The following is a 13,787-nucleotide window of genomic DNA, read 5'->3' as shown; positions in this document are numbered from 1 at the left end:
AAAAACAGCGGATGTGAAATAAATGTCATGAGAGACTCCGCACTTGTGTGTTTGCAGGAAACGGATTAACAGTTTAGAAAATAATATATTGTATCATTTTGTAATTGGGGTACATTCCTGGCTGCCCAAAGAATCGTTGAGAGGGGGTTTCAGCCCTGCAGCACCCTCGATATTGAAGCAATTATTTGGTAAGACCCATATAGTATGAGGAACACACAGAGAGACGGACAGGAAACAGTCGAATTGAACTTCCTGTGATTGTACAGTTGAGAGAAACGTGAATTTGTAGGCAAAAACGTCCAAATTAAAGCTGATGTCTGTGACAGAGGGGTAGTATAAGTATATACGAGTCCAAAAGTGTAGTTTTTGTGAAGAAAGGGGGAAATTTGGAAAACTGGCGAATTTCAGGAGAAACCTCTGACAGAAGCCAGCATACTGCCAGGCTAAGACCTCTGGCGATTTTCACGGAGGATGGGCGGGCCACTTACAAGACACTTAAAAGACATTTAAAGGACTTTTTGGCGATGGCGGCTGCGTGTGCCCACCATTAGGTCCAGGTGGGGAATGTGCACGCACGCCGGATTGGGTCCGTTCCAATCCGGCCAAGTCTGTGAAAGATATGAGGCTTTGAAATTTGCTGAAAATGGCCTCTCAGTTGCGGCCTGGTCATGACCACGCCCAATAATGGAACAAAATTTGAAATGATGATTTTGAAAGCCACAGGGGTTTGGGACATGTTGGCCAAAATTGCTTTCCATCGAAAACTCTGGGATCAGGGGCCAGAAGTTCAAGAGGTACGATTTTGAAGGTTTGAGGTTCGGGCCAAGATGGCCGACTTCCTGTAGCATTTAGGGCGGGGTCGTAATATCATTTTTTACATGTCCTGACGTGGTCTATGTCCCTGGCCAATATCACTTTTGTACAATGATTTTTTTTGCGACCGCTGCTCCATTGGGTCAATGTAAACTGCCTGCTTGAGAGGGCGCCACTGAGCCATCTTTTATTATTTTCTCTCGCGAACCCCACCCAAAATTAGAGCTTGCGGAGCACTACGTTTTGACCCCTGTTACTTGCAAATCGGTTCACGTTTGCTACGTGAATTCTTGCGTTTTCGTCCCCCGTTAACGGTTTTAATTAGTCCCTCGCGGGACACTGCGTGTCCGTTGCTCGGGCCTAATTATACAGAAAATAAAGCGAGATAGAGGCATGTTGTAATAGACTTTTTTGATCAGTGTGACGTGCCGAATCAGAATATGACCTTTGTTTTCACTTTCGTGCAAGTGTAATTTTGAAGGTATAGGTAGGGGGCGCTATTTTTGTGAAAATTGTACAATTATCGAGGGTAATCAGTACGATCCACAGAGGGGCTTATGTGATCCAAATATGAGTGCCATTGGAACTTGCATGCCCTTGTGAGGTGCCATCAAAGAGGCGGACAGGGAAAAAAAGCATGTTTTTTAGCAGAGCGGTAGAGACAAACCGTAACAGATATCCAAACAAAAGAGCTTGATTATTGTAGCTCTACGCCTCTAGATTGCACTCACCAAGTTGGATGTCATTTGGTCCAAAACCCTGGGAGTGACTTGACAAAATATCAGGTGAAGAAATTCAGGTTACAATTTTCAATCCAATATGGCCGACTTCCTGTTTGTCAGAGGAAGTAGCTATAATGACGTTTTAGGTTTGTCTTGATGTGCTCTATCACTGTACCGAATGACATAGGTTTAGGCCAAAAATTCATGGCTCATTTGAATAGGGGTCATGCTTGAGGGGGCGCCACTGAGGCATTTTGCACAGTGTTGTTTCGCAGACATCAAAATCATGAATTTTTCACCAACTTTGATCATTTGGTCAAATAAAATTGAGTTTTCGTTAAGATTCAGGGGGTCAAAATTGGGGTCAAAGGCGCACCAAAATAATAATAATAATGGAAACGATTTTTCTGCCATTATTTCTCTCCCACAAAGACATTACTCAGAGTGACGTGGCTTTGATATGTTGTTCCCCATCACAGACAAGGTCTGTATGATTTTTTCCACACCTCCACACCATCCCGTTTTTTTAATACGAATTTTTAAAGTCAAAACTTTGAGGGGGCGCCAGTGGGTCATTTTTGGCGATGGCGGCTGCGTGTGCCCACCATTAGGTCCAGGTGGGGAATGTGCACGCGCGCCGGATTGGGTCCTTTCCAATCCGGCCGAGTCTGTGAAAGATATGAGGCTTTGAAATTTGCTGAAAATGGCCTCTCAGTTGCGGCCTGGTCATGACCACGCCCAATAATGGAACAAAATTTGAAATGATGATTTTGAAAGCCACAGGGGTTTGGGACATGTTGGCCAAAATTGGAGGCTTTCCATCGAAAACTCTGGGATCAGGGGCCAGAAGTTCAAGAGGTACGATTTTGAAGGTTTGAGGTTCGGGCCAAGATGGCCGACTTCCTGTAGCATTTAGGGCGGGGTCGTAATATCATTTTTACATGTCCTGACGTGGTCTATGTCCCTGGCCAATATCACTTTTGTACAATGATTTTTTTTGCGACCGCTGCTCCATTGGGTCAATGTAAACTGCCTGCTTGAGAGGGCGCCACTGAGCCATCTTTTATTATTTTCTCTCGCGAACCCCACCCAAAATTAGAGCTTGCGGAGCACTACGTTTTGACCCCTGTTACTTGCAAATCGGTTCACGTTTGCTACGTGAATTCTTGCGTTTTCGTCCCCCGTTAACGGTTTTAATTAGTCCCTCGCGGGACACTGCGTGTCCGTTGCTCGGGCCTAATAAAATGGATTCAATCTTACCTCAGTGCAAGGCAACAGTGTGTATCAGTAAATAATGTATCATCTCCCTTACGAGCATGCACTATGGGTGTGCCGCAGGGCTCTATATTAGGGCCCTTGCTGTTTTCTCTTTATATTAATGATTTTCCATCTGTTTGTATAAATCCTAAAATGATCATGTATGCTGATGACACTGTGGTGGATATTCATGGGAAAACTGTTAAAGAGGTTACACAAAAGTTAACCGAGGAAATGAAAAACATTTCTATTTGGTTGAAAAACTCTCATTTAACCTTGAATATCGACAAAACGGTTTCTATGTCATTCTTGACCCAAATTTAAATTTCAAAAAACATATAAAAAAATTAACCAATACGTTGAAATTTAACATAGCGAATTTCAGATATATTAGAAACTCTTTGACCACAGATGCTTCTAATCTTTATCTAAATGCGATGATAATCCCGCACTTTCGCTACTGCATGACGAGTTGTTCACAGGCCTGTAAAACAGCCTTAAGGCCCCTGGAATCATTGTACAAAAGTTCTCTTAAAGTTCATGACAAAAAATCTGGGTTTTATCATCACTGTCATATTCTTAAAAAACATAGTATATGAAGTTTTGAAAACATAATCATATATTCAAATCTCTGTCTGTTCAAGATAATTAATGGTTCTGCAGCTCCTCCATTAAAAAAGTTTATTTCACTGAGCTCAGAAATGTCATCTGGAGCCACTCGGTCGACTGTTCGGGGCGAGTGTCGGACCCCCCAGTGTAAATCAGGACCCCCCAGTGTAAATCAGGACCCCCCAGTGTAAATCAGGACCCCCCAGTGTAAATCAGGACCCCCCAGTGTAAATCAGGACCCCCCAGTGTAAATCAGGACCCCCCAGTGTAAATCCGCAGCTCCGCTTTCTCCAGTGTGGCCTCAGACAGTGGAATATGTTCCAACAGAGCTAAACCACATGTGTAAATCTTAACACTTTTTCGCACCAGGCTAAAAAATGTCTTATTTTAAAACAAACGTGTTCCTATAATGTCCTGTAATTGGTGTGTGTGCAACAGTGCAATGTAATGCTTTGGAATGAATGAAGTGTGTGTTGATTTTAATGCTGTTTTGGGGGAAATGTATTATTCTGTATTAGTATTTTTATGACTTTGTTGACATCAGTGCCCCGGGACGACAGGTGGAAATTAGCACAAGTGCTATAACCTGGTACAGCATCTCTCCCTTTGAGGTTAATGTATATTGTACACTGTCCCTAAAAAAATAAAAATAAAAAATACTGTATGTTCTGGTGCTGAAAACTCCCACAATCTGGAGCCTGATTATTTTTTTCTTCAGTCTGAGATGGTGTTTCCTGTCCCAGACCGGCTGTGGTCCTCTGTCCTCTGTCCTGGAGTCCTCCAGTCTGAGGCTCTTGGATCTCACTTTAAACAACCTGAAGGACTCAGGAGTGGAGCAGCTGTGTTCTGCACTGAAGAGCTCCACCTGCAGACTGGAAACCCTGAAGTAAGAACACAACAAAGTGATAATCAGACATTACATCACATCAGGCCATATGTAGCTCCATTCTGGAGGTTTGGAGGAAACATGTAAACTCCACACAGAAAGCCCCGCCCAGGAATTTAACCTGGGACTTTCTAGCTCTGAGGCATAAGTGCTAACCACTGCACCACTGTTACAGAAAGTCCTTTATACTGATCAACATCATGTCCATGTTTTTGAATAAAGTCCTTTATCCATAAACATAGACCTGTAAACTTTTACCCAGATGTAACAGATCAGTGATGATAAAGCAAACAAACTGCTCACTATTATTATTAGGCCCGAGCAACGGACACGCAGTGTCCCGCGAGGGACTAATTAAAACCGTTAACGGGGGACGAAAACGCAAGAATTCACATAGCAAACGTGAACCGATTCGCAAGTAACAGGGGTCAAAACGTAGTGCTCCGCAAGCTCTAATTTTGGGTGGGGTTCGCGAGAGAAAATAATAAAATATGGCTCAGTGGCGCCCCCTCAAGCACGCAGTTTACATTGAGTCAATGAGAGCCCGGTGGCAAAAAAAATCATCGTACAAAAGTGACATTGGCCAGGGACATAGACCACGTCAAGACATGTCAAAAATGATATTACGACCCCGCCCTAAATGCTACAGGAAGTCGGCCATCTTGGCCCGAACCTCAAACCTTCAAAATCGTACCTCTTGAACTTCTGGTCCCTGATCCTCGAGTTTTCTATGGAAAGCCTCCAATTTTGGCCAACATGTCCCCAACCCATGTGGCTTTCAAAATCATCAATTCAAATTTTGTTCCATTATTGGGCGTGGTCATGACAAGGCCGCAACTGAGAGGCCATTTTCAGCAAATTTCAAAGCCTCATATCTTTCACAGACTCGGCCGGATTGGAAAGGACCCAATCCGGCGCGCGTGCACATTCCCCACCTGGACCTAATGCTGTGCACACGCAGCCGCTATCGCCAAAAATGACCCACTGGCGCCCCCTCAAAGTTTTGACTTTAAAAATTCGTATAAAAAAAACGGGATGGCATGGAGGTGTGGAAAAAATCATACAGACCTTGTCAGTGATGGGGAACAACATATCAAAGCCACGGCTCTCTGAGTAATGTCTTTGTGGGAGAGAAATAATAGCCGAAAAATCATTTCCATTATTATTATTATTATTATTATTATTTTGGTGCGCCTTTGACCCCAATTTTGACCCCCTGAATATTAACGAAAACTCAATTTTATTTGACTAAATGATCAAAGTTGGTGAAAAATTCAATATTTTGAAGTCTGCAAAATCACACTGTGCATAATGCCTCAGTGGCGCCCCCTCAAGTCTGACCCCTATTCAAATGGAGGCATGAGTTTTTGGCCTAAACCTATGTTATTCGGTACAGTGATAGAGCACATCAAGACAAACGTAAAACGTCATTATAGCTGCTTCCTCTGACAAACCGGAAGTCGGCCATATTGGATTGAAAATTTTACCCAGCATTTCTTCGCCTGACATTTTTTCAAGTCACTCCCAGGATTTTGGACCAAATGACATTTAACTTGGTGAGTGCAATCTAGAGGCGTAGAGCTACAATAATCAAGCTCTTTTGTTCAGATATCTGTTACGGTGTGTCTCTACCGCTCTGCTAAAAAACATGCTTTTTCCGCGCCTCATTGACGACAACTCACAAGGGCATGCAAATTCAGATCACACTCATCTTTGGATCACATAAGCCCCTCTGTGGATCGTACTGATTACCCTTGATAATTGTACAATTTTCACAAAAATAGCGCCCCCTACCTATACCTTCAAAATTACACTTGCACGAAAGTGAAAACAAAGGTGATATCCTGATTCGGCACGTCGCACTGATCAAAAAAGTCTATTACAACATGCCTCTATCTCGCTTAATTTTCTGTATAATTAGGCCCGAGCAACGGACACGCAGTGTCCCGCGAGGGACTAATTAAAACCGTTAACGGGGGACGAAAACGCAAGAATTCACATAGCAAACGTGAACCGATTCGCAAGTAACAGGGGTCAAAACGTAGTGCTCCGCAAGCTCTAATTTTGGGTGGGGTTCGCGAGAGAGAATAATAAAATATGGCTCAGTGGCGCCCCCTCAAGCACGCAGTTTACATTGAGTCAATGAGAGCCCGGTGGCAAAAAAAATCATCGTACAAAAGTGACATTGGCCAGGGACATAGACCACGTCAAGACATGTCAAAAATGATATTACGACCCCGCCCTAAATGCTACAGGAAGTCGGCCATCTTGGCCCGAACCTCAAACCTTCAAAATCGTACCTCTTGAACTTCTGGTCCCTGATCCTCGAGTTTTCTATGGAAAGCCTCCAATTTTGGCCAACATGTCCCCAACCCATGTGGCTTTCAAAATCATCAATTCAAATTTTGTTCCATTATTGGGCGTGGTCATGACAAGGCCGCAACTGAGAGGCCATTTTCAGCAAATTTCAAAGCCTCATATCTTTCACAGACTCGGCCGGATTGGAACGGACCCAATCCGGCGCGCGTGCACATTCCCCACCTGGACCTAATGCTGTGCACACGCAGCCGCTATCGCCAAAAATGCCTTTAATTGGCTTTTAATTGGCTTGTAAGTGGCTTGTAAGTGGCCCGCCCATCCTCCGTGAAAATGGCCAGAGGTCTTAGCCTAGCAGTATGCTGGCCTCTGTCAGAGGTCTCTCCTGAAATTCGCCAGTTTTCCAAATTTCCCCCTTTCTTCACAAAAACTACACTTTTGGACTCGTATATACTTATACTACCCCTCTGTCACAGACATCAGCTTTAATTTGGACGTTTTTGCCTCCAAATTCACGTTTCTCTCAACCGTACAATCACAGGAAGTTCAATTTGACTGTTTCCTGTCCGTCTCTCTGTGTGTTCCTCATACTACATGGGTCTTACCAAATAATTGCTTCAATATCTAGGGTGCTGCAGGGCTGAAACCCCCTCTCAACGATTCTTTGGGCAGCCAGGAATTTACCCCAATTACAAAATGATACAATATATTATTTTCTAAACTGTTAATCTGTTTCCTGCAAACACACAAGTGCGGAGTCTCTCATGACATTTATTTCACATCCGTTGTTTTTTTCTCAGCCGAAGTAGCTCCGTTGGTAGAGAGCTGGGTTAGTGTACAGGAGGTTGCTGGATCAAATCCTGACTTTGACTCTTTTTCACTTTTTTTTTTCTTTTGGACTCAGAACTTTCTGGTTAGAACGTGCATCGTCGCCGATGGTTCCACACTCATTAAAAACAGGGAAATGACCCCTCCAGTGTGTTGCTGGGATCAAATTTCAGCCTGTGAATTTAGAAAACCCAAGCAGTCATCAGGCCCATGTTTGCTTGGAATTACAGCTCAGTGATAGCATGGTTGTCTCAAGTGAAGGAGGTAGCTAGTCCAAACACAACCTTGACACTTTAATATTGTCTTCACCTTTTCCATTGCCCGCAGCACACATTGTCACAGCTTAAAACACATGATTGCGGGACGTTTCCCAGAAGTTCCTGTGCCTGTGTGGCATCGTAGCTTTAGTGTTGGATTCCCAACCATTAGGTTGCTGGATCAAATCTGACTTAACTTTTTTTTTTTTTTTTACCGCGCTTATGGTCCCACCCTCATGAAGAACGCTGTCAAAATATGCGTCACTAAAGAGAAAGAAATGTGGGGATAGTAGGGAGACAATTGAGGCAACACTGGGGAAAATGTCCAAAACAATTGGGGAAGTGTCGGGGGGTGTGAGGTGGGGGGTTGGCGGTGGGGGGGGGGGACATGACCTGAAGAATTCTAAACTGTAAATCCGTTTCTTGCAAGCACTCAAGTACGGGATCTCTCATGACATTAACTTTACATCTGCTGATTTATTCACTCAACCTGAGTAGCTCCATTGGTAGAGTGCTGAGCTAGTGTGCAGGAGGATGCTGGATCAATTCCCAACCTAAACTGTTTTTTATTTCCTTTTTCTTTTGGACTCAGCACCTTCCGGTAAGAACATGAATCATTGCCTATGGTCCCACACTCATTAAAAACGGAAAAAAAACTCTCCTCCAGTGTGTTGCTGGTACAAAATTGCAGCCTGGGAATTTAAATAAGCCAAGCTGTCATCAGGCCCATGTTTAAAGTGAAGGAGGTTGCTAGTCCAAACACAGCCTTGACACTTTTCTATTGCTTTCACCTTTTACATGGGCCACTGCACACATTGTCACATGAGTACAGCACGTTTCATAAGATTTGCTGTGCCTGTGTAGCGTTATTGCTTGTGCATTGGGTTTCCAACCATGAGATTGCTGGGTCAATTTTGACCTTTGCTCATTTTTTTTTTTTTTTAACCGCACCTACGGTCCCATTCTCATGAAAAACGCTTTCATATGCGTCACTAAAGAGCTAGAAATGGGGGGATCGTAGGAAAACAATTGAGGCAACACTAGGGAAAATGTCGAAAACAATCGAGGAAATGTATGGGGGGGGCATGACTTGAAGCTACCTCTCTCCTCCGGTGGGATGCTGGGAACTAACTTCTGCTCGATAACTTAGACAAAACTAGCGCACATCACAGTACAACTACCATGGACCTGCAGCTCAGTGATAGTGAGCTTGTCTTTGGTGTAGGAGGTTGCTGGTTCAAATATGGCTGTGACACTTTTCTAACGCTTTCTCTTTTCTTGCCGGCATTTTAATAGGATTATGATACAGTGAAGTCTGCCTGTGATTTTAGCAGTTTATACAGTGTTAAGAGTTTCTGCAATTTCAACAGTTCTTACAGTTTCTGCAACAAAATAGGGATTTTTGCAATTACAACACAATTATGCCACTACATAGGGATTTTCACAATAGCACTATAATGCAATTAAAGGGACTTTCGCATATAATAAACTGTAATGCAACTTAAAGGCACTTTCGCATATAATGCACTGTAATGCAACTTAAAGGAACTTTCGCATATAATGCACTGTAATGCAACTTAAAGGGACTTTCGCATATAATGCACTGTAATGCACCTTAAAGGAACTTTCGCATATAATGCACTGTAATGCAACTTAAAGGCACTTTCGCATATAATGCACTGTAATGCAACTTAAAGGAACTTTCGCATATAATGCACTGTAATGCAACTTAAAGGGACTTTCGCATATAATGCACTGTAATGCAACTTAAAGGGACTTTCGCATATAATGCACTGTAATGCACCTTAAAGGCACTTTTGCATATAATGCACTGTAATGCAACTTAAAGGGACTTTCACATATAATGCACTGTAATGCAACTTAATAGGGATTTTCGCGTCAAAATGAGCGAGTTCAATCATGGAGCTCGCAAGGACCTAGTGTGATGAAGAGTGGTCGCAAGGGACGAGAGCGAGCGGGGTGGTCGCAAGAGACGAGAGCGAGCGGGGAGTGCGCCAGGGGCGAGGGCCTTTATCGCCGCGCGCGGCTTTAATTATTATTATTATTATTATTTTGGTGCGCCTTTGACCCCAATTTTGACCCCCTGAATATTAACGAAAACTCAATTTTATTTGACTAAATGATCAAGGTTGGTGAAAAATTCAATATTTTGAAGTCTGCAAAATCACACTGTGCATAATGCCTCAGTGGCGCCCCCTCAAGTCTGACCCCTATTCAAATGGAGGCATGAGTTTTTGGCCTAAACCTATGTTATTCGGTACAGTGATAGAGCACATCAAGACAAACGTAAAACGTCATTATAGCTACTTCCTCTGACAAACCGGAAGTCGGCCATATTGGATTGAAAATTTTACCCAGCATTTCTTCGCCTGACATTTTTTCAAGTCACTCCCAGGATTTTGGACCAAATGACATTTAACTTGGTGAGTGCAATCTAGAGGCGTAGAGCTACAATAATCAAGCTCTTTTGTTCAGATATCTGTTACGGTGTGTCTCTACCGCTCTGCTAAAAAACATGCTTTTTCCGCGCCTCTTTGACGACAACTCACAAGGGCATGCAAATTCAGATCACACTCATCTTTGGATCACATAAGCCCCTCTGTGGATCGTACTGATTACCCTTGATAATTGTACAATTTTCACAAAAATAGCGCCCCCTACCTATACCTTCAAAATTACACTTGCACGAAAGTGAAAACAAAGGTGATATCCTGATTCGGCACGTCGCACTGATCAAAAAAGTCTATTACAACATGCCTCTATCTCGCTTAATTTTCTGTATAATTAGGCCCGAGCAACGGACACGCAGTGTCCCGCGAGGGACTAATTAAAACCGTTAACGGGGGACGAAAACGCAAGAATTCACATAGCAAACGTGAACCGATTCGCAAGTAACAGGGGTCAAAACGTAGTGCTCCGCAAGCTCTAATTTTGGGTGGGGTTCGCGAGAGAAAATAATAAAATATGGCTCAGTGGCGCCCCCTCAAGCACGCAGTTTACATTGAGTCAATGAGAGCCCGGTGGCAAAAAAAATCATCGTACAAAAGTGACATTGGCCAGGGACATAGACCACGTCAAGACATGTCAAAAATGATATTACGACCCCGCCCTAAATGCTACAGGAAGTCGGCCATCTTGGCCCGAACCTCAAACCTTCAAAATCGTACCTCTTGAACTTCTGGTCCCTGATCCTCGAGTTTTCTATGGAAAGCCTCCAATTTTGGCCAACATGTCCCCAACCCATGTGGCTTTCAAAATCATCAATTCAAATTTTGTTCCATTATTGGGCGTGGTCATGACAAGGCCGCAACTGAGAGGCCATTTTCAGCAAATTTCAAAGCCTCATATCTTTCACAGACTCGGCCGGATTGGAACGGACCCAATCCGGCGCGCGTGCACATTCCCCACCTGGACCTAATGCTGTGCACACGCAGCCGCTATCGCCAAAAATGACCCACTGGCGCCCCCTCAAAGTTTTGACTTTAAAAATTCGTATAAAAAAAACGGGATGGCATGGAGGTGTGGAAAAAATCATACAGACCTTGTCAGTGATGGGGAACAACATATCAAAGCCACGGCTCTCTGAGTAATGTCTTTGTGGGAGAGAAATAATAGCCGAAAAATCATTTCCATTATTATTATTATTATTATTATTATTTTGGTGCGCCTTTGACCCCAATTTTGACCCCCTGAATATTAACGAAAACTCAATTTTATTTGACTAAATGATCAAAGTTGGTGAAAAATTCAATATTTTGAAGTCTGCAAAATCACACTGTGCATAATGCCTCAGTGGCGCCCCCTCAAGTCTGACCCCTATTCAAATGGAGGCATGAGTTTTTGGCCTAAACCTATGTTATTCGGTACAGTGATAGAGCACATCAAGACAAACGTAAAACGTCATTATAGCTACTTCCTCTGACAAACCGGAAGTCGGCCATATTGGATTGAAAATTTTACCCAGCATTTCTTCGCCTGACATTTTTTCAAGTCACTCCCAGGATTTTGGACCAAATGACATTTAACTTGGTGAGTGCAATCTAGAGGCGTAGAGCTACAATAATCAAGCTCTTTTGTTCAGATATCTGTTACGGTGTGTCTCTACCGCTCTGCTAAAAAACATGCTTTTTCCGCGCCTCTTTGACGACAACTCACAAGGGCATGCAAATTCAGATCACACTCATCTTTGGATCACATAAGCCCCTCTGTGGATCGTACTGATTACCCTTGATAATTGTACAATTTTCACAAAAATAGCGCCCCCTACCTATACCTTCAAAATTACACTTGCACGAAAGTGAAAACAAAGGTGATATCCTGATTCGGCACGTCGCACTGATCAAAAAAGTCTATTACAACATGCCTCTATCTCGCTTAATTTTCTGTATAATTAGGCCCGAGCAACGGACACGCAGTGTCCCGCGAGGGACTAATTAAAACCGTTAACGGGGGACGAAAACGCAAGAATTCACATAGCAAACGTGAACCGATTCGCAAGTAACAGGGGTCAAAACGTAGTGCTCCGCAAGCTCTAATTTTGGGTGGGGTTCGCGAGAGAAAATAATAAAATATGGCTCAGTGGCGCCCCCTCAAGCACGCAGTTTACATTGAGTCAATGAGAGCCCGGTGGCAAAAAAAATCATCGTACAAAAGTGACATTGGCCAGGGACATAGACCACGTCAAGACATGTCAAAAATGATATTACGACCCCGCCCTAAATGCTACAGGAAGTCGGCCATCTTGGCCCGAACCTCAAACCTTCAAAATCGTACCTCTTGAACTTCTGGTCCCTGATCCTCGAGTTTTCTATGGAAAGCCTCCAATTTTGGCCAACATGTCCCCAACCCATGTGGCTTTCAAAATCATCAATTCAAATTTTGTTCCATTATTGGGCGTGGTCATGACAAGGCCGCAACTGAGAGGCCATTTTCAGCAAATTTCAAAGCCTCATATCTTTCACAGACTTGGCCGGATTGGAACGGACCCAATCCGGCGCACGTGCACATTCCCCACCTGGACCTAATGGTGTGCACACGCAGCCGCCATCGCCAAAAATGCCTTTAATTGGCTTGTAAGTGGCTTGTAAGTGGCCCGCCCATCCTCCGTGAAAATCGCCAGAGGTCTTAGCTTGGCAGTATGCTGGCTTCTGTCAGAGGTTTCTCCTGAAATTCGCCAGTTTTCCAAAATTTCCCCCTTTCTTCACAAAAACTACACTTTTGGACTCGTATATACTTATACTACCCCTCTGTCACAGACATCAGCTTTAATTTGGACATTTTTGCCTCCAAATTCACGTTTCTCTCAACTGTACAATCACAGGAAGTTCAATTCGACTGTTTCCTGTCCGTCTCTCTGTGTGTTCCTCATACTATATGGGTCTTACCAAATAATTGCTTCAATATCGAGGGTGCTGCAGGGCTGAAACCCCCTCTCAACGATTCTTTGGGCAGCCAGGAATGTACCCCAATTACAAAATGATACAATATATTATTTTCTAAACTGTTAATCCGTTTCCTGCAAACACACAAGTGCGGAGTCTCTCATGACATTTATTTCACATCCGCTGTTTTTTTGTTCAGCCGAAGTAGCTCCGTTGGTAGAGAGCTGGGTTAGTGTACAGGAGGTTGCTGGATCAAATCCTGACTTTGACTCTTTTTCATTTTTTTTTTCTTTTGGACTCAGCACTTTCTGGTTAGAACATGCATCGTCGCCGATGGTTCCACACTCATTAAAAACAGGGAAATGACCCCTCCAGTGTGTTGCTGGGATCAAATTTCAGCCTGTGAATTTAGAAAACCCAAGCAGTCATCAGGCCCATGTTTGCATGGAATTACAGCTCAGTGATAGCATGGTTGTCTCAAGTGAAGGAGGTAGCTAGTCCAAACACAACCTTGACACTTTAATATTGTCTTCACCTTTTCCATTGCCCGCAGCACACATTGTCACAGTTTAAAACACATGATTGCGGGACGTTTCCCAGAAGTTCCTGTGCCTGTGTGGCATTGTAGCTTTAGTGTTGGATTCCCAACCATTCGGTTGCTGGATCAAATCTGACTTAACTGTTTTTGTTTTTTTTT

At 43.4% G+C, this 13,787-nt stretch overlaps 1 protein-coding gene across 1 annotated transcript in view; it reads left to right on the top strand.

Annotated features, from left to right (window-relative positions):
• LOC306968366 (NACHT, LRR and PYD domains-containing protein 12-like) overlaps nt 1-13,787 on the top strand; it is a gene marked incomplete at its 5' end in the record, with an annotated part of 63,947 nt that overhangs the window by 41,951 nt on the left and 8,209 nt on the right. Inside the window, one exon of the mRNA XM_079563710.1 lies at nt 4,120-4,287. Coding sequence (XP_079419836.1) covers nt 4,120-4,287 — 168 coding nt within the window. The remainder of the gene's footprint in view (nt 1-4,119; nt 4,288-13,787) is intronic.

Source organism: Gobius niger, assembly GCF_951799975.1.
Source record: "Gobius niger genome assembly, chromosome: 9".
NCBI classification, from domain to species: domain Eukaryota; kingdom Metazoa; phylum Chordata; class Actinopteri; order Gobiiformes; family Gobiidae; genus Gobius; species Gobius niger.
Note: the sequence above shows the minus strand (reverse complement) of the source record. Positions and strands in the feature narration are given on the sequence as shown.